The sequence below is a fragment of the Wickerhamomyces ciferrii genome, contig 00038, assembly GCF_000313485.1.
Source record: "Wickerhamomyces ciferrii WGS project CAIF00000000 data, strain NRRL Y-1031 F-60-10, contig 00038, whole genome shotgun sequence".
Taxonomy (NCBI): Eukaryota; Fungi; Ascomycota; class Saccharomycetes; order Phaffomycetales; family Wickerhamomycetaceae; genus Hansenula; species Hansenula ciferrii.
In genome coordinates, this window is record NW_011887702.1 from 21,422 (window position 1) to 45,757 (window position 24,336).

The window sequence follows — 24,336 nt, forward strand, 5'->3', positions numbered from 1 at the left end:
ACCAATTGAATATTTATATATTAATTCTAACCTATATATTTACAAAACACCATGCTTATATTTATTTATTTAACATCAATTTTTGAACCTTGTTGTTTATCAAAACCTATACTATCAGAACCACCTTCAATAACACTTTGATCACTTAATTCATGAGTTTCTTCACCCTCTAGATAAGTAGTTTCTTCAGGTTCAGGTTCTTCAGATATAAATAAATTTAAAATAACTCCAACAAACCCAGTTAATGCATAACCTGTTTCCAAGACTAATACAATTGCATTTAAAAATCCTTGTAATGCTTTATTATCACCTGAATATGTAAAAACATTTGAAAACCAATCATCAACTAATGTAGCACCAAGTCCAAATAATAATGAACATGTCAAGACAAAACGATTTCTTCTTGTGAATGGAACACTTGAAATAATAGCTAATCCTGATACTGTAACTGAAGTAAATAAGAACGTAGTCATACCACCCAATACAGCTTTTGGAATTGAAACTAATGCAGCAGAAAATTTTGCAAAAACTCCCATAATAATTAAGAAAAAGCAACACCAATAACCAGCCATTCTATTTGCACATTTTGTTATTGAAATAACACCATTATTTTGTGCAAATGTTGATACGGGAGTCATTGTACCTAAACAACTTAATAACCCATTTAATCCATCAGCTAAAACACCACCTTGAATTCTTGAATCATATATTTCACCATCAGTTTCTAATCTTGATACATCACAAGTTGCAGTAATATCACCAATAGCTTCCATCATTAATACAATATATGTAGCAAGCATTGGTAAAACTGCAGGACCATAAACACTTAATTTAAAAGTATGAACCCAAAGAAATGTAACAGCTGGTGATTTATCAATACCTGAACGATCAAAATAATTTGTAGCAGCTGCCACGATACACCCCACTAATAAACCAATAATAACTGCACATGATTTCATTATTGGTGCACCCCATTTTTCACATATAATAATAACAACAAATACTAAAAACCCCAAACCAATAAATTCTGCAGACCCCCAAGATAATGCATGAGGAGCTGAATCTGAAGGACATAAAGTCTTTCCTGATGAACATCCACTACCACCTAACCAATCTTGGAATCCAGTACCAATTAAATGAATACCAATAATCAAGACAACTGGACCTGTAACCAAATTTGGGAAAATTTTTTGTAATATTCTTGGAGGCATGAATGATAATAAAATTTCCAATAGAGCACAAATACAACCAGTCCCTAATATAGCACCATATCCTTCAGGACATGGTAACATGGTGCCATCTTCTGCAGTTGGACACATACCTGTCTTGTACATCATTGGGAATGCTTTATTAACAATAGTAATTGTAGCAAAACTTGTCCCCACAACTGAAACTAAACCTGTACCAACATAATATTTTGTTCCAATGATATGAAATCTTGTAATTTGAATTAATGATAAAAGTCCACTAATTATTAAAGAAGCACTAACTAAATATTGTGAAGATTCTGTATCTAAATTTGCAGCTGAAGCAATTATAATTGGTGGTGATACAACACCTGCAAGCATTGATAGCGCATGTTGTAAACCCAATAAAAATCCCAAGACAATTGGCATATCACTATTTAAACCAAAAAATGGTTGAATTGTATCTTTTGAAGTTTTTTTAAATGGTAATTTTGGTGTGAATAAATGTGCATAGTTATAATCACCTATAAGACCTGATTTTGTAGTGAATTTTTTGAAAATCCTTTGAGGAGTTGATTTTAAATCCAACATATTAACCATGATGATGATGATGTAGTTGTTGATGATGAGTATTTCATTGTTTTATGGATTCTTTCCATGTTTTATAGAATTTTCAATGCTTGATTGATTAAAATTTCATTGCTTATTTTTTTTTGTTATCTTATCTTTTTGAAAACCCGAGAATTTATATGGATTTCACCGAGTACAAAACATTTTTTGTATAGTTAACCAAAATTTACGAAGAGTTTCAACAATGCAACAAAAAGAAATATAATGCAGCCAAAGAATTTACCAAAGAATACAAATCTGAATCAAAAAGATAACGTAGAAAATATTTTATTTCTCTGATCTCTGGGTTTAAGGTGATTATACAACTTGTAATGGATCAATATCAGTTTCACTAATGATTATATCAAATTCTTGTAATTCTTTCTCCAAATTCTCTTTAACAATTTGTAAATATCCACGTTCACTATTACTATGATTAACAATCAAGACATTTGATCCTGATTCTTTTAATGCCAATAATTCATGATGACTTAATTCACCAGTTATATATAAATCTGCAGAGGTTTTCAATTTACTGAAAACACCTGAACCTGAACCTGCACAAACTGCAATCGTGGAAATTTTTTTATCTTCTGGTTTGGATCCTAAACTTGATAATTGAATATATTTCAAGTTTAATAATGATTTTGTATTGTTAATTAATTGTGATAAAGTTAATTCCTGGGATAATTTAACAAATCTACCCATTCCAATGGTTGTTGGATCTTCATCATTTGGAATTATAATTGATTTTTCTTTAATCAACCCCTGTGTAACACCATCAATTAACCAATCATTAACACCACCATTTGCTGCATCTATAGCAGTATGTGGACTATAAACACTAATACCATTTTGAATCAATTTAACTAAAGAATCATGTTGTGGATTTGAATAAGGTTCAATTTTTTTAATACCTTTGAAAATGAAAGGGTGATATGCAATAATTAATGAAATTTTTTTATCAAGAGCTTCTTGAACAACTGATTTTGTTAAATCAATAGTTAATAATATCGAAATTTTTGAACTTGTAGTATTTAATGAATCAATTAATAAACCTGTATTATCCCATGAATTTTCTGCGTATCTAATAGGATAATATTTTTGGAGTGCAGTAATGGCTCTTTTGACAGACATAATTGATAATTGGAAGTTACGACTGGTTAAATTGATAAAATTATTATCTTGGTACTGTCTTCTTCAATGTTTTAATAATGTACGGACTTTTTCAATTTTCACGGCGAATTTTCAATCGAGATAAGCAATTACAAAAGATCAAATAACCATCAAAAAGATCAAATAAGCGATTGATTGCAATGATTGTTAACAAAAAATATCGGTTAAATAGAATTTAAAGATAAGATATCTTCATTTTGTAAAAAGATTCATCAGTTTATACTTTTCATACATAAAACAAAAGATAAATTGAAATTAAAATCATATCACGTGACTTAGGGCTTCAATTTAAAAATAACACTGATCTATATCCTGAATTTAAATTGAACTTAAGCTAGGATTCATGATCAACTGCTACGTCGAGATTTTTGCCGTATATTTATAGATTTATGTGCAGTTAATCAGCTGAATTGGAATGACAACCATAATTTGAATGAATATTGGACAGTTCAACGCTATCCAAAAGTTGATATGTACAGTACAAAATGAAAACACCTTTATTTTCTAGATTGTACTGATCTGTAAATGTTCCTTATGAATTTAGATGATCATATGACATATAACTCTTGGATATATTTTCGTGTCTTCACAAATAGAAATTGTTCAATCGATGAACCAAAAATCTCATGCAAGACACGTATACTTTCATCACGGTTATATTTTACCTCAAATTTTGAATTTCAAAAACTTTGGATATGGTGATTCTGGATTATTTGTATATGGTTGAACTATCAGACCTCTGATTTATTAGAATCACCAAATATGAAAAGTTGGGGGAGATCGGTGAATATCTTTCAACCAAAAATCCCGCTCCCATAAATTCTATAGATATCCTTTCATTTTTGGGTAATCTGGTATTTCTGTGTTATAGACGTGGTTTGGGGGATCACACATAATTATCCCATCTGATGTTTAATTTTTGGCCCACCAAAACTATAGATGAGCCGAAATGAAATTATCTTATTTTCTAGATTGTACTTTGTGTCCATGTTCCTTATAAACTTAGATGATTTTAAATATGTTGGATAAATTGGTGAATGGCGAATGACGTCTTAATGCCTTAATTATCATTCAATAGTTTCACCTCTCACCCCAATTTGTCATAGAGCGTAATTTCACAAAGACCTTTAAATTTCATAAAGATAAAGGTATTTTTCTTCCCGTATTAGCTCATTGGGAGGTAGATGATATAGATTTATCAAAATTAGATTTCCATACAATTGGAAGCTCTTTGGGTCTAGTAAAGCTTATTTCTTGATTGTTCTGTAAAATGTCTTTTTGAGATTTGAATTGGTCTAGTCTAACTGTGACCAGAGAATCAAACTTGAATAAATATTTTACCCATATTATCATATCAAAGATTAAAAGCATCATTGTAGTCCTTTTGCTAGCTTCAATAACAAAATGAGCAATAAGAAAGTTTAATCTTTAATGGTGACTTTTGCATTGGTTCACTAAGTTGACATTGTATTATAGTTAAATGATCTTAAGTTTTCAAGTTTTCATAAAGTGCATAAATTCCCAAAGTTTCGATCTCATAAGTTAAATTAGTCAATCCAACTTCCACCAAGTGATTTATTTTTGGACATATTTCTCTCATAAAAATGCCACTAATGTATCAAGACAATCACAGCTATGTGTGCATCATAAATATTGCAGCCTCAAATGTTAATATCCTAAAAGTTCCAGATATATCAATCTTGTCAATCATCGGCCTTCAGCAACAACATAATGAATAACGACAGCCAGGGCTATAGCTATAACTAATGGACCTTGATTGGTGAAAACATATGATAATGAAGGTACTACCCTGTACAATCATAAGTATAATCAAAGCTTCAAAGTCCTCCAAACTTGAAAGTTAAAAGTATATGGAGTTTAATTGTAAATTAAAAGTAACTGCTGAGCTGGTCCCCAAATACTAATAACACCAAAAGGAAATGATAAGTGTTTATGATGAGTTTTGAACCATATGATGATATGATTTCAAAGTCATGTCTAGAAAAGAATCATGAATCTGAACCACAAATTACAAAAACCAGGCCGGCACACCCTATATATTGCTCAATGTGACATCGTCATCAATCATCTAATATTTTAACAACCTGTAATGAAATAACCAAGACTGGATGAAAAGAAGTAATTTCCCAAAGTAAGATATAATACTTCTAAAAGGTCTATGTCTTAAATGACAAGGTTGAAACTAAATCACATAACCATAATCAACTCATATAAGGGGATGATACACATCTGACTTGAAGATTTGAAAAACACCTCGAAACATTTTAAAACTAATATAAACAGGTAATCTCTGGAGCTATGGATCACGACTGGAACTCATAACGGAGATTCAACCCCTGGATAATCACCAATGAGCATAAAAAAGGACTAATGATTGGATCAAGAAATAAAAAAGAAGAAAGTAGAAATGAAAAAAAGGGAAAATATTAATGTCTTTATATTTTTTCAGTTTGTAAAACACAAAACCAATAAACGTCATAAAACACAAAAAGATTTATTGTGTCACAAAAGCAGCCGACCTAAAAATAACTATTTTTAGATATAACTAGAGCTTCTATCTTTGTGTAATTTGCTCATGCAATGATTTGATATGCATGTAATCACTTTGATTAAGATTAATCCAATATCATTGTGACACAAAAATGAAATTAATTACCAAATTAATGCCATGTCAATTTAAAATCCCACATTTAAACCTAAAATAACAGATGATTAATTTGCCCCAATATAAGAACCTCAAGGTAGGCATTTCAAAGATAAAACTTGTCCTTCATTTGATGACATAACATACCAGTAGTAAGTATCAGTAATATACCATAAGTTGTAAGTCCTTGATGAAAGACGAAACCGATGGAAAGGAGGCAAGAACAAACAAGATATTAGATCCAGTAGAAGTTATCTAAGTACTAATATTGCGTTTTCAATATCAACCTTTAGCGTTAGACCACTTTGTTAATTCAGCTGCTAAAAGGAAAATGGTCAGATATGATGCTTCTTGTTTTGATTTTTATTGGCTTAGCTGTACGCACGGGTTCCTTTGAAGTTCCTTTGAAGTTCGCGCGTATATAAACAAACGTCTACGAAGAGGTCAAATAAGACAAATCATTAAAGTTATTATAAATCTTTATACATGTAATCTATTTGAAACTATTCAAGTTGAATATCAATTTTACTGATCATTTTACTCAGAGTTATTATTAAATTCTTGTAAAGCTGGTGCATACTTTAATAAAAAAGAATCAGCTTCATCATAATCATAACCATTACCTTTATTTCCATAATTATCATGATCAACCACAATGGTATCACTATCATCTTCACTATCTTCTTCACAATCATCATCAGAATATTTGGATGGATCTTCAAAAACAAAATTTAATTGTTGGGAGCTGGTTCCATAGTTATTACAATTGTTTGGAATAATTGGATTAGATTGGATTGATGGTTGATAAGGTCTTGGGTTAGATATCATTGGATTTCTCAAAGGCAAGCTTTGACTGTTATTTGCAGCTAAATGATTATGATAAGCAAGATTGTTCAAACCATTTAAACTAACAAAGTGTTGAGTGTTGTGATTAATAGCATTATTGTTCTGATTGGTGTTACCATTGATGTTAAAATAATGGGTATTATTGACGTTGTGATTGTTGATGTGACTATTATTCTGATAATTATATTGATTTTGGAGATTATATTGATATTGATAGTTTCTATTTTGATAATCATTCAACTGATATTGATAATTGATTTGATTATTGTTTTGATGACTAAATTGATTAAGCCTATTATAATGATTATTATTTTGTTGATATTGAGTTTGATAATTATTTTGATTGATGATTTGATTATTATGATGTTGTTGATTAGTGCTTCCATTTGAATTTGAATTCAACGGGACAATGAGAGAAACATCAGGAACTTGATAATTCAATTCTGCACTATAAGACGGAATGATTGGATTAGTATTGAGTGTTGCAGATATACTGCTATTATTGCTGGATTGAACATTCAATGATTCGTCGCTAGTTGATTGTGGATTTGGTTTAAGAACTGTTTCAGCATATGGATTGACCGTTTGAATTGGATAATCTGATTTATCTGGATAAAGTTTAGCAATAGAATGGAAGTTTACATCATTATTCAAAAACTCAGTTGGCAAATCTTTATAACTAACAGGTGTTCCAATCTTCTTTGCATCTTCAATTGAAGTAAGGTCACAATAGTGTGGAACTCTTAAAAAACTAGAAGTTTCCTCATTGATGTATAAATCTTTTGATATTTTCTTACAACACGGATAATCACATTCATATCTAAAGTTTTGACTATTTGGACACCATTCATTAAGTTTAGGAATCAATTCGGCTTCAATCAAGATAAATTTATCATTATTGGGATTTAATGTTATAGTATCATCATTTGTGTTTCCAACACCATCAATTCGATCTGGGATTCTTGATTTTCTTCTTCCTTTCTTGGAAATGACTTCTAAACAACCTCTGTGTCCATTATATCCTGGATTGTCTGATTCAATGATGGATTTATGGTTACACGATTTGGTCCCATGACCTATAATACAAACCTGACAGGAAACCTTGATGTGTTTTCCATAAACCATGTTTGATATAGTTCTTCGTTGATTATTCTTTGTTATTTGTTGTATACTATAGCTTTAATCTCTATGACTTGTATCTCTAATGTAACTGGGGAATTTAAACGATCTCAGGTTTTATGCAAATGAAGGATCCCAACGCTTCTTATATACGCATATCCTTAGACAGAAAATACTATAGCCATTTTGAACAAAAAGCCCTCATTTTATTGAGTAATTTGAATTTTGTAGTGATTTCATCATGATCAAAGTATATACCGATGAAAAAGAGCTCAAAAATTCAGGGGTTTGTGGAGAGTTCAAGATGAGAATCAACTGAATAACCAACAATTAGCAGAATGAGCCAGCATCAAAATAATGTACCCTTTCATAGACCATTGACAACCTAAGAAATGTTCTGGCGAATGTTTAGAAAGTAGTGAAGTTCGTCAATAATTGTCACGGGACACATTCGAATATTAGAGTACTACAATTTTTGTTCAACACAAAATATAAATAAATTTCCACGTAATAAACAAATAATGTGATCAATTTTAAAAGCTTGATAATTGTTGTAAGAGATCATCATCATCATCCGAGTCTGATCCAACCATATTGTCATCTGAGTCTGAAACATTACCCTCGTATGGCATTGTGGAAACTAAATCAATCTTCAGATTTGAATAATTATTTGGATTCTTGGGCATTTTGGAATTCACCCCTGTATCAGAGCTAGAATCTGCATCTGAATCACTATCTGGCCGCATTCTTTTCTTAGAAGGTTTAGTGCTATCATTTGAATCACCATTATGGTTTGAAATGGTTTTAGGCAAATACTTATGTAAAATATTAATTTGTTGGTAGTGATCATCATCAGATAATGGTTTACTTTGAAGATCAAATTGATCTTTTTTCGAAACTTCAAATTTCTGTTCTATTTCATGAATTTCATACATTGCATGATTTTCAGGTAATGGCAATTGATTTTCTTCTATAATACCTTGACTATTCAAATGTTTCATATACTTCACGAGTTGTTTGTAACGATTGACAAGTATTTCTTGTTCAAGTTCTTTCTTATTTATTGTGAAGCGTCTTGGTAATCCTTCATCTTTACTTTCACCTTCACAGTTTGTATAGTAGTATTCATCAACATTTGGGTTAGGCAATTTCCAATCATCATTCAAACTATTAAATGTCTTCTTAATATTTTCTAGATCAAGATCACGGATGTTTTGATAATCTCCAGTATCGTCAAGTGAACTCTCTTGGTCGTTAACATGATCACCAGTTTGGTATTGACTGTTTTTAACAAATGCATTTGGGATTTGTGGACCAAGTTTATCTTCAGATTCAAACCTTGGAGATACAGATGTTTTGTCTTTATCATGATCATTATAACATTCTTTAAGTTGCAGTGGATAATAATCAAACTTCTTGTTGAAATATTCTATTGGTAAATCATTAGGTATAATTTGTCTACCTAGTTCAACAACATCTGAAACTCTTTCAGGAAAATATAAGTAAGGAAGTTTCATGAAAATAACACTTGAATCATCAAGATACAAATCAGTTGGTTTTGTTTCACAACAAGGAGAATCACAATTATATTTGAAAGTATCACTTTGGAGACACCATTCATTATGCTTAGGATGTAATTCAGCTGAAACAATATAAAACTTGTATTTATAGGTATCATTTAGAACTTTCTTGTTGTTAACTCTATCATTTGGACCAGCTTCCCAGTTTACTGGTATAAGTTCTAAACAGCCTTTTGAGCCATTGTACTCAATACTTGTTGGGACCAAGATATCAAAATCATTGCAACTTTCTATTTTACCATCATTGAAACACTTATTACAACATACTTTGAAATTTTTACCATAAATCATTATGTGGATTTGATTGAACTATGAGATTTTGACAATGGAAATCCTATTGATCGAATAGCTAATTCCTAGCAACTCTAAGCAAATGTTTGAAAATCAGAATTGATGATTCTTGATCCTATTCAGTAATTGTCATTGTTGATACATCCATTTCTCAGTAATAATCATATATGTTGATTTCATCTTTGTGTAATTGGTAAAAAACAACACCATGGAAACAGCAGAAGCACAAAACAAGCTGTTGAAACTACCAGCAAAGAGCACCTCAGTCCATCAAAGCCTTCAAAGAAGTAATACAATTCATAACCGCTGTGAAATATCCATCTTTTGAATCCAAAATCAATCAATTCAGACTATTTTACTCACCATTTCATGTAGTTGGTTAATCTCAAAATTATCAAATTAGTTTCGCGTTTGTAGTACGATTCGAAATCTTCAAATATTATGATCACCATTTGATAAAGAAGATGATGGTTTTAATCTCTCTTAAAAGTTGTCTATACACCGTCTAGACGTATCAAATCTTTCTAGTGTATCTCAGAACTGAAATTCTTTTCCAAAACTCTCAACATCTAAGTATATTTTTGCTTCATGATTTTCAAAATTTTCAGTATTAAATAAGCCAAAATCTGTTTAGATTATGTGTTATTACTACAGTTATTACGATTACTCAGCTGTAGCAGTGTTATAATGTAGTCAAAGTTATCTTCACCTATAACAGTCTACAATCACTCGAACTAGATTGGATCAATCAAAACAAAAAACTCATAGATCAAAACAACTAAATACATTTTCGACAGATCTGATTTTGGTTTAACCAGCTTGATTTAATATTAATGTTTCTGCATGGAAACGCTCAATTCCTGTAAGTACAATTCTAAATCTTCAACTTTATTATTATTATGATCACCATTTGAAAAAGAAGGTGCTGGTACTGAAGGAGCCCTGGAGGAACGTTTTAGATTAGCAACAGATGCAATGCCTGATAAGTTCATTGATTCTTCAGTATATCTTATAGGAGACCCAACAACTTTATAACTTGGAGAATTCAAATGATGTGGATTATTAGATGAACTGTTTATATCCTTAAGATTCTGAACAATTTTATTCTTTAACTCTTCTGAGTCCAGATCTCCAGACTCATTACCACTTTTTATTTTATTTTCAACTTTATAAAGACCATCACCATCATCTTCATCTTCTTCCAATTCAATAACTGATCTTTCCTTCAAAGATTGACCTTGGGCACTTGAGGCATATGACATTTCAATTCTTAATTGTTCCTCCTCCTCTTCATTCTCAACTTGTTTTTGTTTTCTCTCTTCGTCTTCAAATTGTTTTTGAAGAAGATGATTAATTGTATTATCTAAATTATCAATCCAATCATTTTGATTATCATTTTGATTATATCTTAAACTATTTCCAAGAGCTTTAATACGAATTTTTGCTCTTCTTGATAAAGGTCTCATTATGATTGGTTCATCAGATACTCCTTTAGAATTAAAATATGAATAATTTTCAAGTTCACTTGTTGAAGGAAATTTGTCATTGTTTACTCTTGATGGGTCAGTGTATAATTGACCAAAAGCTTTAGATTCCACAGAACTTTTGAGATTATTAGAAACACAATTTGCTTGTCCATATGGTATAACAGAATTACCATCAAGATATTCTTTATTTGAACAAATTTTAACCCTAGTAGTGAATGGATCTAAATCATAAGCATATTTACCAATTTTAGCTGTGATATCAACATTTGAACCTTTATGAAATAAAATCTCTTGATCTCCATTCTTATCAAATGTATATATTTTTCTAATATTGGGAATTTTTTCGATAATAAGACGATATTGACCATCAACATTACCAACACCTTCAATACCTTGAAGACCTCTTGTTTTGGTAATTCTCACTGAAGTTTTCTCCACAGATAATAAACCTTTCACATAAGGATGTTCACAAGTTTGTCCACATTTATTGGCAAGACATGGTTCACAAGAATATAAGAAATTGTTCAAAATGATCATAATGGATGATTGATTGTAGCTGTTGTTCTGTTGAGTTGAAAAAATAACCGTTATAACTAATGTAACTAATTGGAAGCAAATGATTTTTAGTATAGCAAGATGATCAAGTTGCAAATGCAGCTTTTGATTGCAGTTGGTGTAATAGCATGTATCTCACATGCTCATATAGTAAGTTAGCCCTTTCATTTGTTTTTTGTTTGTAGTAAAACATTTTTGTGAAATTTTGGTTTTGTGTCAAGATCTCTGCAAGTAATATACATGCATACCAGTCCATGCATGAAACAAATAGTCATGGTTTAAATATCCAAAACCCACTCCAAACATCACAATAAAACCATCAAAATCAATATAAAACTGTATAAATAACTAATAAACCATCTTTAAATTCTATTATTCAACACTTTATCATATTATACCATTCCATATACCGTATTATTTCCATATCGGGAAGTCAACAACACCGATTACCGTTTTGGGAACAAAAGGAAAACAACCAAAAAAAACAAAAAAAAAGCGACAAAAACGAACATTTAAATACTTTTCCAATATGGAATTTAAATCAAATTCAACCAAAAAATCACTAAAAAAGATAAGATCAAACTCATTGAAATATTGTGCTACTGAGTCATTCCAGATCACATAAACTCTCATACAATTCCCATACAACTTTAAAGGTTTTAAACAATCCACTGTTTTTCAGTTGCTGCTTTTTTTTTGGTTTGCCGTTAGTCACAAGAGAAGAGAAAGATAACGCCATTTTATATTACATTCCCCAGAAAAGAAAGATCCAATATCAACAACAACAACAACACAACAAGTCATATAATCTCATGTCGTCATGTCGTGTAATATAAGCTGGGATTCCTTTGAAGAAGGATCGTTTCTTGCCTGGTCAAAAGAATTACTTTATGATGCTTTAAATTCAGGTAAACGTCCTCATATCCTTTCATCAGAAATTAAAATTAAAGAATTGACATTTGGTAAACAATCACCAAGTTTTGAAATTTTAGAAATTGGAGATTTAGCAAATGATAGATTTAGAGGTATTTTTAAATTAAAATATGATGGTGATGCAAATATTACATTAAATACAAATATTCAAGCAAATTTATTAAATATTTATGAAAGAAATTCTCAAGAAATTTCTCAAGCAAGTTCATTTGCTTTACCAAATTTTAAATTAGCTTCACAACCTTTTTCATTACCACTAAATGTTACATTATCAAATATAAAATTAAGTGGTATTATTGTTGTTGTTTTTTCAAAATCAAAAGGTTTAACTTTAGTTTTCAAAAATGATCCATTAGAGAATATTAAAGTTAGTTCAACTTTTGATAATGTACCAGTTATTGAAAGATTTTTACAAAAACAAATTGAAAATCAAATTCGTGATTTATTTAGAGATATTTTACCAAGTGTTTTACATAAAGTTTCACAAAAATGGACTACAAATAATATAATTAGTCAATTACATTCCAAAATTAATGAACAAAATAATGATCAATTGAAAAATGAAAGAATTTCAATTTTTGAAATTAATCCATCAGAACCTGAATTATCACCAACAAATATGTTAAAATTATCAACTTTAAATACTTCAAGACAAAGTTTTAGATTATCTATACCCCCATTACAAGATGTTATTGAACGTCCAATGTTGTTTAAATTTGAACAAAAATCTAAATCTTCATTTGGTGATAATTTTGCTATAAATACTAAAAATATACCAATTGAATTATTAATTAATAAATCAACAAATAATGATGATTATCAAATTAACTCAACATTAACTACAATTTCTAAAATTCAATCAAAATATTATTCAAATGAAAAAAATAATAATAAATTGAAAAGAAGAAGTATAAAGATGAATAAAAAGAGTAAGAAATCATCATCAACCACAGCTACAAATTCTGTTTCAATGAACACTGAAGATACATTAGTTGAAGAAAATTCACAATCTCAACATGAAATAACAAAAGATGAATCATCAGTAAAGGAAATTCCATCAACACCTATGGAGAATTTATATGAAAAAGATCCAACTCATGGTTTCCAATATATTGAAATTCCATCAGCTATAAATCTAACAAATCCAATATTGAAAAGACCACCATTAACACCAGTCAATACTCAAACAGATTCAAATTCATTCCCATCATCATATCCAAGATCTCATTCACCAAGAAAATCACAATCTTATTTATTAAATGTTGGTATTGGTATGAATAATTATGGTTTTTTAGATGCACCACCACCTCCATATCATTATTGAATAATTGATATTTTACTTTATGAACAACCACTGTTTTTGATGACTTTATTCTTTCCTTTTTAAAGAATTTTAACAATTTTATGACCAATTTGCTAATGAATATTCCAAGATATAATTTATGACCCATTTATTCACATTCCTTTTGCGCGTGCTGATTTATTCTACGTTGCTATCTAATAAGACTATACTATGAAATCATGTATATATATATATATTTATAAATCAATAGAAGCTGAAAAGATAATTTATGATTTGTAGTGAATATAAGTTTTCTTATTACCGTTTTGGGAAGTCAACGATTTATTATATTCTTCGCGAAAGTATTACGTATTGATTTATCGAAATGATCAAAGATTAGTTTCTTTCAAATAGTAATCAATCAAGTGATATAGACCTTTAAAAGGAAAAGAATATAATTCAAAATGGATTCAGACCTATTAAAACAAGTGATCCAACAAAGATTAGAACCAACAGAAGTTTATGTTGAAGATATGAGTGGTGGTTGTGGTCAAGCATTTGCAGTTATTATAGTATCAGAAAAATTTAAAGGTAAAAATAAATTAATGAGATCAAGAATTGTTAATAAAGAATTAAGTGAAATTATTTCAAGTATTCATGCATTTACTCAAAAGACATTTACACCTGAAGAATTTGAAACTCAAAGAGTTAATTTTAATCTATGATATGAAATGAACTTTGGTATAAATTTTGGTACAAATTGGTGTTGATGATGATTAATAATTATATGTACTATATGTAAAAGGTACCAGTTATTGGGTTCATATACAGGGTATACTCTCAAAAAAACTCTGGAGCTTGTTGTGTAATAGAATTGATATAGAATTGAGGTATTCAAAATGATTCTCATTATTTAAGTTATCCAGGTATCATTCATCAATTTAATTTTTAATTTATATTATAATAAAAACGTCATAATTATTTGTTTTCTGCTACAAGAAATATTTTGTATACTACAGGAATTCATGTGATATCAGTGGTCTGATTCCAATCTTTTGTGTACATCAAATCCACATGAAGGTTCTATTTTGTATAGCTATATATATCAGAATATTTATTAAAAATCATAATTATGCATATGACAAACTTTTGGTATAAACCACCAAATCATAACATAACCAATAATCATTAAACTAATTAAAATTGGTAAAATTTCTAATGATGTTGCATGAGTTAATATACCCACAAAGAATGGTAAAATTGCAGCACCTGATCCACCAAGACTTGTCATTATCCCCACTGAACTAACATGTAAATTTGATGGTAAAATCTTCATTAATGTAATAGAGCCTGTTGGAAACAAAGGACCAATGAAAATACCACATATGATAACCAATATATTTGTCCATATGGTAAAATGTTTATATTCTGATGAAATTGATAATGTAAATAATGAATAAATTAAATAACAAATTAATGATAATGATGCATAGTATAAATTTGCTCTATATTCATTTTTAAAATATTTTGTAACAAATCCTAATAAAATTCTACCAATTGTTAATCCAATCCAAAACCATGATACAATATATGATGATTGAATTTGATCCAAATTTTTAATTTTCATAAGATAACTTAATAACCATGAACCAATTGAAACTTCTGCACCAATATAAAGAAATAAATAAGCTGAAAATATTAAAACAGTTGGCATTTTTAATACTTTTTTCAAATTTGAACCATGATCTTGTTCAACATCATCATCATGATTTCCAGCAATTTTATGATCATATTCATATTTCAATTTTGATTCATTTTTAAACAATATTGAACAGGCAATCACACCTAATGAAGATACAACAGATAATGTAATATAATGATATTTAAAATCACTATTAAACCATTTCAATAAATGACTTATATAAGGTGGTGCAAAAACTGAACCAATACCATAAAACCCATGTAATAAACCCATAATTTCATTATGATCAACAAGTGAACTTAGCCAAACAGTCATACAAGAGTCTAATAATCCAACACCAAGTCCAGCAAAATAATAAATTCCAATATAAATGAAAATTGGTGGTTTAAATGAATTTACTAAATATGTGATCAATAAAAATGCATTACTTAAAATCATAACACCTCTTCTACCAAATTTAACATGTAAATGTTCATTACTCAAAGCACTTGTAGCATACCCTAGGAATTGTAATGCAAAAACAGTTGATATTGTAGTTTGTTCAGTATTATAATGATGAGTTAGTGTTGGGATCAAAGTCCCTACTGTTTGATCATTTATACCAACTATAACCATACAACAAAAACAAATCAGAATTTGGAATTTCAATAAATTGGAATGTCTCCAGTCCTTCGGAAGAATCTTTATTTGTTGACCTTGATAGTTGACTGTTTTAACTGTGGTTTGATGATCATCTCCTTGCTGATCTTGATCTTGACTAGTTGGGATTGAATTTGTAGCTTCATCACCGATAAGGAAGTCTTCCAGTTCGAATTCTTGACTTTTTGGCATTTAAATAGTGTCACTGATACCTCTATTGGTCTCTCCTTGTTAACTGACCCATTTAATAACCATTGATGGTTCCTGTGATGTGATTACGTGGGTACAAAAGCTCTTTATATATGTGAAAAAGTCGATCTGGTCTATAAACCGAAAGTTTGACCGATATTATACTATGGTTACATAATCAGTATAAAGAATCAATTAATAAATATCAACACCTTTTCTACTTCTACAATGACATTCTAAGCATCCAGAACCCTTGCTAGGTGTCCAATGGCCTGTGTCGCTATATCTCGTTTATTGTATTTAATGGGTACTGACCAAAATTCCTGGTTTCATGAGTCCTTTTTCATTGGTATTCACTTCATCATGCTCTTAAAAATGAGTGCTTTCTAGAAATGTTTGATTGGTGATATGTTTTCTGTTCAAATTAGGATTCATGTCGATGTTTCTGTCTAGGAATATATAAATAAAAGCTGGATAAGGATACCTCTTTTTTATCAAACTTATACTCTGTTAAAAGCTTCAGTTACATTAGAGATACAAGTCATAGAGATTAAAGCTATAGAGTATACAACAAATAACAAAGAATAAAAACGAAGAACTATATCAAACATGGTATATGGAAAACACATCAAAGTTTCCTGTCAGGTTTGTATTATAGGTCATAGGACCAAAACGTGTAACCATAAATCAATCATTGAATCAGACGATCCAGGATATAATGGACACAGAGGTTGTTTAGAAGTCATTTCCAAGAAAGGAAGAAGGAAATCAAGAGTCCCAGATCGAATTGATGGTGTTGGAAACACAAAAGATGATGACATTGTAACATTAAATCCCAATAATGATAAATTCATCTTGATTGAAGCTAAATTGGTCCCCAAACTTAATGAATGGTGTCCAAATAGTCAAAACTCTAGATATGAATGTTGTTGTAAGAAAAAATCAAAAGAATTATACATTAATGAAGAAACTTCTAGTTTTTTAAGAGTTCCACAATATTGTGATTTTACTTCAATTGAAGATGCAAAGAAGATTGGTACACCTGTTAGTTACAAAGATTTACCAACTGATTTCTTGGATAAGGATGTGAACTTCCATTCTATTGCTAAACTTTATCCTGATAAATCAGATTATCCAAATCAAGCTGGTAATATAAATGCACAATCAACAAACAATACATCATCACAATTAGCTCAGAATGTCCAACTCAATAACAATATGATTCTATCTGAATTACTTAATACCAATCCAATCATTCCAATTTTCGATGCCAAATTCAATTATCAGATTCATAGTTCTGAAGCGGCTGCTCGATTAGACTCTTTTTTAAATGGTAACACTGATCAACAAGATAATAATAATCAAGGTACAGATCAAGGTACAGATCAAAATATCGATCAAGATATTAATCGAATTTACAATAATTTACAATTTATTTATAATCAAAATCTCATTAACAACAATCATCATTACAACTTGTTCAATAATATTCACCTTATCACATGTTTGTTAAATTCCTATGAAAATTTGATTCAAAATAACATTCGTCGTAATAATAACGATCATTCCATCATCAATGATAACACCAATCAGAATTCTGATGTCTTAAATCACAATAATCAACGCTTCGTTGATGTGAATACTTCAGACAGTCCTGTTCACAACAATCCTTTAGCAAATGACAATGAACAGGGTAGTTCAATGTCAACAAATGCAAGGCCTCATCAACCTTCAAATCAACATCAAAACGATACGCGTATTGGTAACCAGAACCAGAACCATATAAGAAATACTAGACAATGGGAATTTGTTTTCGAAGATCCATCCAATTATCCTGATTTCTGAGCAGAACGAATAGATTTCATAACTTCTCAGATAGATTACAAGTAAATACGATCTGTATATAGTTTTATAATATGGAATAAATTGTTTTGTTTGTTTGAGTTCGTAGTTCGTAGTATCAGTTTTGTTTATATATGCGCGAACTTTTGGAAATATAAACAAAATCAACATAAAGGACATGATGTTAGCAGTTCCACAATCAAAAGCAGATCAAAGAAATGGTTTTCTAACGCTGTCCAGGGCTTTTGGTATTATGCTTTATAGATTGAATAACCCGGGGCATGATCACAGCGGCTACCTTGAGTTTTCAATGGGGAAATTTTATATGTTTCTGTGGTGACATTCTTCACCAATTACACAAAGATGATATCAACAAAAATATTTAGGTGATGGAAGATTTGGTTGATGAACCTTAGTCAATATGATCTTATTTAGTGATCCATTGATACAAGATATTGTTTGAAGTTGCCAGTTTGTGCTATATACATTGCTTCATATCGCTAATATATTTGATTGAACCGCTCATTATTTTGAAGGTATTATTTTTGTAAACATCATGATTTATGGGACATATTTGAAAATAGCTTGTCAATGTTGCATTCAAAGCCATATCACAGGAAATTGTAATCATTTAGGTCAGGGACTCTTGGACTCATGTGTTTTGGGTATGGGATCAAAAGGTTGTTTAGAGGTTTTAGTTGGAAATAGAAGACCCAAAAATGGTGATTATATTAGGATTATTTTAAGTTCTGCTGATTTGGTTTCAGATCGTAATAAAGTTTGTGCAATTACAAATGATTTTGAATACCATTGTGGTCTTGATTGCTGCAAAGAAAAGCCAACTGATGTATATATTGATGATGTTAATGCTGCTTTTTTAAAGGTTCCAGGAGATTGCAACCTTTATGACTTGAATGAATGTGTTGAAAAGGGTACACCAATTCAATGTAAAGAAATTCCATATTGTTTTCTCAATAATACACATAACTATAATCAGGGTGCTGCTAAAAACAGATTGGATGAAGAGAATCCCATATTATCATTTAATGAGATATCAACTCCACAATCTATAAGTCCTGTTCATTCACCTTTTCCTATGCTAGAAGAATTATTAGCAGAATCTCCAAGTCTACATAATCACAATGATATGTCACCAATTGATTTTTCTTCATCCCCAACATATAAATATAATACAATAACTCAAGATCCAAAATTAGAAGGGAAATTTAATTATGAAGTTGAACCACCTTTGAATAATAATGCTGCTAATGGATCAACTCCAATTTATCATCAAAATTTGATAAATAATGTTCCATTTATTCCAAACTCTAATATATTACCTTTCCCAGGACAAATTGATAATTCAAATTATTTCCAACCAGCTAATAACAATGCTATACATACCTATGGCTCAAATAATTACCACAATTCATTCAACAATAATCTGAATATTACATATACATCCTCAAATCCTTCTGGTTATTTAATCAATACTGTTCCTAATATCCCCACCTTGAATAATAGCCCATTCCCTGCAAACGATAATGAGATACCTCACCCAGGGACAATTGGTGGTGACTCTCCCAATTTATCATTACCTGGCTACTCAATTGTTAATTTTCATAATAATACAACTACTCAACAACAATACGAACAAGTTTTTACAAACCAATTTTTAGTTAATACTGATGAGAAAGAAGTTGATGTTACCAACTCAAATTCACAGAAGACTCCAATTTATCATCAATTGAATACTAAATTTTATAAATTTATATTTGTAAGACCTAAAAATATAAAGCAATGTCAAGGGTTGTATGCAGATGAATCAGAAAGTGATGAAGAAGATTATGAAGATTATTATATTGAAAGAAAAAAGAAGAAGCAAGAAGTGGTTGGAATTAATGACAAAATTGTGGTTGAAAAGTATGGTAAGTATGATGTACATGATGATGATGGATATGAAGATGCAAAAATTCCAAACATCCATTTAAGTCAAGAAGAAAAGAATAAATTTATGAAACATTATGAACAAGTTAAATTGGATTATGAAGTAAATAAAATTTGTGCTTTGAAACATGGTAATATCAATCCGTTTTATTTATCAGCATTTAATCCAATGAATAATTATAATAATTTAAAAGAAAAACTTGGAATTACAAAAAATGATAAATTTAATCTTGAAATAGTACCTCAAACTGTTAATAATTATTCTGTTAATCCTACTGATGATCAAATTATTGAACAAGTTAATAAACAATTAAATGGTGTTAATGCAAATAAATTATATTTTGATGGTGACAAGTTTGGTAAAGATTTTAATTTAGATGAGAAATTATATCAAAATGATCAAAATTTAAACAATGATTGTAATTTTTTACAAAATGGTTATAAAGTTGAATTGAGTAAATCTCAAAGAAAATTTCAAAAAGATATTGGTTATTGGAATAAAAATTTACCTTCATCTTATTTAGATGAATCAAAATTTGATGATAATTACAATTCAAATGAAATTTTAGGTACATCAATTAAAGCTAATGATATTAATAATTTGAATTTTAATAAACAAAAGCAGGTGAATGACAATAGATTACATACTACTAGTTATAATAAATCAATTTCTCAAAAACCAATAATTCCTGTTGTTTATAAGGGAAATAAACTAAAAACCCCCTTTAAACAAGATGATGAATTATCTTCAAATGATTCAGATGAAAGATTTTTAAATTCTTGAGTTGGAAATTTATAGATATTTGATAATATGAGGTTAGTGTTATACTACAATATAGTTTATTTATATAAATGTTCATTATCACGTATGCAAAACAATATTATAAAGCTATAAATCAAAATCTAAAATGGTATATATGGGCTTATAATTATACTATAATACAATTTTTTTTATCATCTTTTGTACCATTTTCATAAGCACTTTGTACTTCTTTATTATTATTTAATTCTTTTTGTTGAGTATAAGGATCAATATTATCATTATCATTAACTTGATTATAAATTGGAATTTGTTGACCATTTGGTATTGGATAAGAATCATTTTGATTTTTTTGTGGATATGATCTTAATTCTTCATCTGTAAATTCACGATTTGTATTTAAATGATCTTCGCCTGGAGATTGAACTAATGTATTAGCACCTTCATTTGAATTTGAATAATTTTGAGTTGAATAAGGACCAGTTTCATGATGTGATTCTGGGATAATTAAACCAGGGCCTGCATATTTTTCATATGGATGAATTTCTGGATTTTGATTATAATAATAATAATCATAATTTTCCCAATTTTTAATATATTGAGCATTTTTATGATGATGTTTAGCAGCTGGGAATAAATCCCATGTTAAAATCCAAAAAATTGTAATATACCAAAATGCAAGTGTCCATTCAAAAATTGATGAAATTGTATTATTTTGGAACCCACCAAAACATATAGCGAAAACTATAGCTAAAACAATATAAGTTAATTTTAAATAAAATGATATGGTAAATTTATTCCAATATTTATGAGAAACATGAATTTTTTGATAATGAAGACCCATTAAACAATTTTCTGTAATTAAACAAATACCTGAAAGACAAATAAAAGCTAAAAAAACTCCCAACATTGCATGATGCACTGTGTCATATTTTTTAATTGAAAAAATTGCAACAAATAATATACCTAATTCACCAATTGCCCCTAAGATAATTGCACTAAATAATAAATTTCTTTCATCTTTCTTGAACCAATATTGTAATTTCCCAGATCTTCTTAAGAAAAATTCAATTACCAAGGTAGCTTCATAAAATAAACCTTGGGCACCGGCACAACTTATAAATAATGGTCTTAAGTTTGTAGCACCAATATAAGAAATATATGGAGGAATTTGATCAGGTTTTGCAAACCAATAAAGTGGACGACCTTGTAAATTCCATGCACTTAACATTGCTATAAGCATACCTAACCATGGAATCTGACCAATAAATGGAACTAAAAACCAATAATTTTTCAAATGAAAGAATGATTTTATTGGATTCATAATGATGTCTTGTGACTATAACTGGTAACCGAGATCTGATATTTAAACTGGGTATTTGATGGATATAGGGTATTGAATATAGATTTTAATAGATTTGATATCAAAGAATAACCTTGAATCTAATTCTTTCCTTAAATATAAATATAAAACATTAAAAAGAATTGAAAACAATTTTGTTTACTTATAAATATTTCAATTTAAATTTCAATGCATAGCCAAAAATTTCCGAGCCGTTTCAAAATTTTAAATTGTGACGTAAAAAAAAAAAAAAACTTCGGTTAAATTACAAAAAGAATTTACGGGTATTTAAAAAGATGAGACATAAATAGTATAAGTACATGTTAAAAGTTATGAAAGACCAGTGATATATTGAATTATAGAGTAATATTGGGTTGTTGTAATGGTGTTTATTGAGTTCTACGGGTATGGTTTACTATAGAATGTATGTCCAGTTAGTTGTCTAGTAGTACTTGACCTAATTGATTGCTGATTTCACATTCATAGCAATTATCATGAATAATTAATTGACGACGTACTCACAATTTAGTTCCAACGTTTTCCATTCAATGACTGAAATAAAACAAATAAATCAATTTAAGCTCATTAATGTGTGAATTTATAATATTGTGTATAACTGGTTTCATAAGAATAAATATTAATTGAATAGATAATATTTATATACCAATGTGATTATGTAACTTCCTTGTAATCGAAAACAATTATACTCATCAAATTTGACATATTCAATTTTAAATGCTTTGTATACTTTTGCATATTTTGTCTACTTTGTCTTTATCTACAAATCAAAGCTAATCATGGGTCGTAAAAAGAAATCTGCTAGAGAGAAAAGATTGGATAACTTTAGGTCAAATAGATCAAATTATCTGGACTCTACTGAAAATAAGAAGAAGGAGATGGGTCATAAAGATGATGATAATGATGATGATGATAAAGTTAAAAGAAGAAAAGTTCCAGAACCTACTGATAAGCAAAATGATCAAGGATCCCATGGTACTTCACAAAAATTAGATGAAAAATTTTCCATGTTTAACTTCGTATCAGATAATAAGGAAAAATTAAAACAAAATGTTGAGTCAGAAATGATAAAATCCTCAATTGATATAGATATTAGAAATTTTTACAGGGGATTTGAGCCTGAAACAATTGAGAATATCAAAAAAAAAATTCTATGGCTTCATTAGATATATCTTAAGACTTTGTATTGAACCAGGAATATACCGTAAGGATTCTAAAATTGATATTATACATTTTGTTAAACTTGTTTTCATTGTTAGAAAAGAAGAATTTATTAAACCAGATATTGATAATTTACAATACGTTGATACTAATGCCACTAATTTGATTGGTTGCTTCAAAAATATGAAACCAAAACCAAATTTTTGCTCAAAATTTGATGATGATATTTTAAGAGAAAAATTTATTAAGTGTGAGAATGAATTACTTGATAAATTGAAAGAAAAACGTAATGAATTGAGTGATTTTGAATTTGGATATCATTTGAAAAGTATAATTATATATGATGTGTATGGAATATTTCAAAGTTCATATCGTCACCGTGATAGAATTAAGCCAAAAAGTGGTAAGATGGATGAAAAAAAAACGTGATGATTTCATTGATGAAGAAAGTGACTTTGATGATATTCATGATGATCAAAATAAAACTCAAGATCAAGTTGATAAATATGATCAAAAACAATATAATAGAAGTGACGCTATTAGAGAAGAAATATTTTTTTTTGCCTCATTTGGTGAATCAATGTTATCGCCTTTTAGAAGTTTGTGTGGATTTGCCTATGGAATTGATATGTTTGGTTATTTCCCCATTAGAACATTCAGATATAGAACACCTGAAGAATTCAAATCTCAGAAACATAATTTCATACATTTAAAAGGTCAAATTATTACTCCAACTTTGGCTATTTATGTTAAGAATTCATTAAATTTATTAAAAAAATACCCAATTGAGGTTAAATTTTTCAATGCCGAAAATTTAATTGAAACAATTGATAACCAAGCAATGATGTCTTCTCAAAGTGAAAAAATTCTTAATGAATCTATTTCACAAATGATTCAATGTGATACTAATATTTGTTTCGTTTCTGATCAAAATAAAACAATCATGCTACATTATCAAAAAAAATGGTGATAAAAATACTTCTGAATTTGAATTAGAAAATAAGAA

General features: G+C 29.2%; 13 protein-coding genes across 13 annotated transcripts; 6 read left to right on the forward strand and 7 right to left on the reverse strand.

Moving 5' to 3' along the window:
* Window positions 1–65: 65 nt before the first annotated feature.
* Window positions 66–1,787, reverse strand: BN7_1667 (nucleobase:cation symporter-2 family protein; the record flags this gene model as incomplete). The annotated part of the gene is made up of 1 exon (XM_011277711.1): window positions 66–1,787. The coding sequence occupies one exon, from the start codon at window positions 1,785–1,787 to the stop codon at window positions 66–68; it is 1,722 nt and encodes a 573-aa protein (XP_011276013.1).
* Window positions 1,788–2,114: 327 nt separating this feature from the next.
* NIF3 (uncharacterized protein) lies at window positions 2,115–2,933 on the reverse strand (the record flags this gene model as incomplete). The annotated part of the gene is made up of 1 exon (XM_011277712.1): window positions 2,115–2,933. The coding sequence occupies one exon, from the start codon at window positions 2,931–2,933 to the stop codon at window positions 2,115–2,117; it is 819 nt and encodes a 272-aa protein (XP_011276014.1).
* A 3,241-nt stretch (window positions 2,934–6,174) lies between these two features.
* Window positions 6,175–7,608, reverse strand: BN7_1669 (Histone-lysine N-methyltransferase; the record flags this gene model as incomplete). Its single annotated transcript, XM_011277713.1, has 1 exon — window positions 6,175–7,608. One exon carries the CDS (start codon window positions 7,606–7,608, stop codon window positions 6,175–6,177), a length of 1,434 nt encoding a protein of 477 aa, XP_011276015.1.
* A 527-nt stretch (window positions 7,609–8,135) lies between these two features.
* On the reverse strand, window positions 8,136–9,473 carry BN7_1670 (uncharacterized protein; the record flags this gene model as incomplete). The annotated part of the gene is made up of 1 exon (XM_011277714.1): window positions 8,136–9,473. One exon carries the CDS (start codon window positions 9,471–9,473, stop codon window positions 8,136–8,138), a length of 1,338 nt encoding a protein of 445 aa, XP_011276016.1.
* Window positions 9,474–10,303: 830 nt separating this feature from the next.
* Window positions 10,304–11,497, reverse strand: BN7_1671 (uncharacterized protein; the record flags this gene model as incomplete). The annotated part of the gene is made up of 1 exon (XM_011277715.1): window positions 10,304–11,497. One exon carries the CDS (start codon window positions 11,495–11,497, stop codon window positions 10,304–10,306), a length of 1,194 nt encoding a protein of 397 aa, XP_011276017.1.
* An 838-nt stretch (window positions 11,498–12,335) lies between these two features.
* On the forward strand, window positions 12,336–13,772 carry MDM34 (ERMES complex subunit MDM34; the record flags this gene model as incomplete). Its single annotated transcript, XM_011277716.1, has 1 exon — window positions 12,336–13,772. The coding sequence occupies one exon, from the start codon at window positions 12,336–12,338 to the stop codon at window positions 13,770–13,772; it is 1,437 nt and encodes a 478-aa protein (XP_011276018.1).
* Window positions 13,773–14,194: 422 nt separating this feature from the next.
* Window positions 14,195–14,455, forward strand: BOL2 (Bol2p; the record flags this gene model as incomplete). Its single annotated transcript, XM_011277717.1, has 1 exon — window positions 14,195–14,455. One exon carries the CDS (start codon window positions 14,195–14,197, stop codon window positions 14,453–14,455), a length of 261 nt encoding a protein of 86 aa, XP_011276019.1.
* A 392-nt stretch (window positions 14,456–14,847) lies between these two features.
* Window positions 14,848–16,263, reverse strand: BN7_1674 (MFS transporter; the record flags this gene model as incomplete). The annotated part of the gene is made up of 1 exon (XM_011277718.1): window positions 14,848–16,263. One exon carries the CDS (start codon window positions 16,261–16,263, stop codon window positions 14,848–14,850), a length of 1,416 nt encoding a protein of 471 aa, XP_011276020.1.
* Window positions 16,264–16,869: 606 nt separating this feature from the next.
* Window positions 16,870–18,105, forward strand: BN7_1675 (uncharacterized protein; the record flags this gene model as incomplete). The annotated part of the gene is made up of 1 exon (XM_011277719.1): window positions 16,870–18,105. One exon carries the CDS (start codon window positions 16,870–16,872, stop codon window positions 18,103–18,105), a length of 1,236 nt encoding a protein of 411 aa, XP_011276021.1.
* A 553-nt stretch (window positions 18,106–18,658) lies between these two features.
* On the forward strand, window positions 18,659–20,833 carry BN7_1676 (uncharacterized protein; the record flags this gene model as incomplete). Its single annotated transcript, XM_011277720.1, has 1 exon — window positions 18,659–20,833. The coding sequence occupies one exon, from the start codon at window positions 18,659–18,661 to the stop codon at window positions 20,831–20,833; it is 2,175 nt and encodes a 724-aa protein (XP_011276022.1).
* Window positions 20,834–20,978: 145 nt separating this feature from the next.
* SFK1 (Sfk1p) lies at window positions 20,979–22,133 on the reverse strand (the record flags this gene model as incomplete). The annotated part of the gene is made up of 1 exon (XM_011277721.1): window positions 20,979–22,133. One exon carries the CDS (start codon window positions 22,131–22,133, stop codon window positions 20,979–20,981), a length of 1,155 nt encoding a protein of 384 aa, XP_011276023.1.
* An 815-nt stretch (window positions 22,134–22,948) lies between these two features.
* On the forward strand, window positions 22,949–23,335 carry BN7_1678 (uncharacterized protein; the record flags this gene model as incomplete). Its single annotated transcript, XM_011277722.1, has 1 exon — window positions 22,949–23,335. One exon carries the CDS (start codon window positions 22,949–22,951, stop codon window positions 23,333–23,335), a length of 387 nt encoding a protein of 128 aa, XP_011276024.1.
* Window positions 23,336–23,679: 344 nt separating this feature from the next.
* BN7_1679 (uncharacterized protein) lies at window positions 23,680–24,300 on the forward strand (the record flags this gene model as incomplete). Its single annotated transcript, XM_011277723.1, has 1 exon — window positions 23,680–24,300. The coding sequence occupies one exon, from the start codon at window positions 23,680–23,682 to the stop codon at window positions 24,298–24,300; it is 621 nt and encodes a 206-aa protein (XP_011276025.1).
* Window positions 24,301–24,336: the final 36 nt, after the last annotated feature.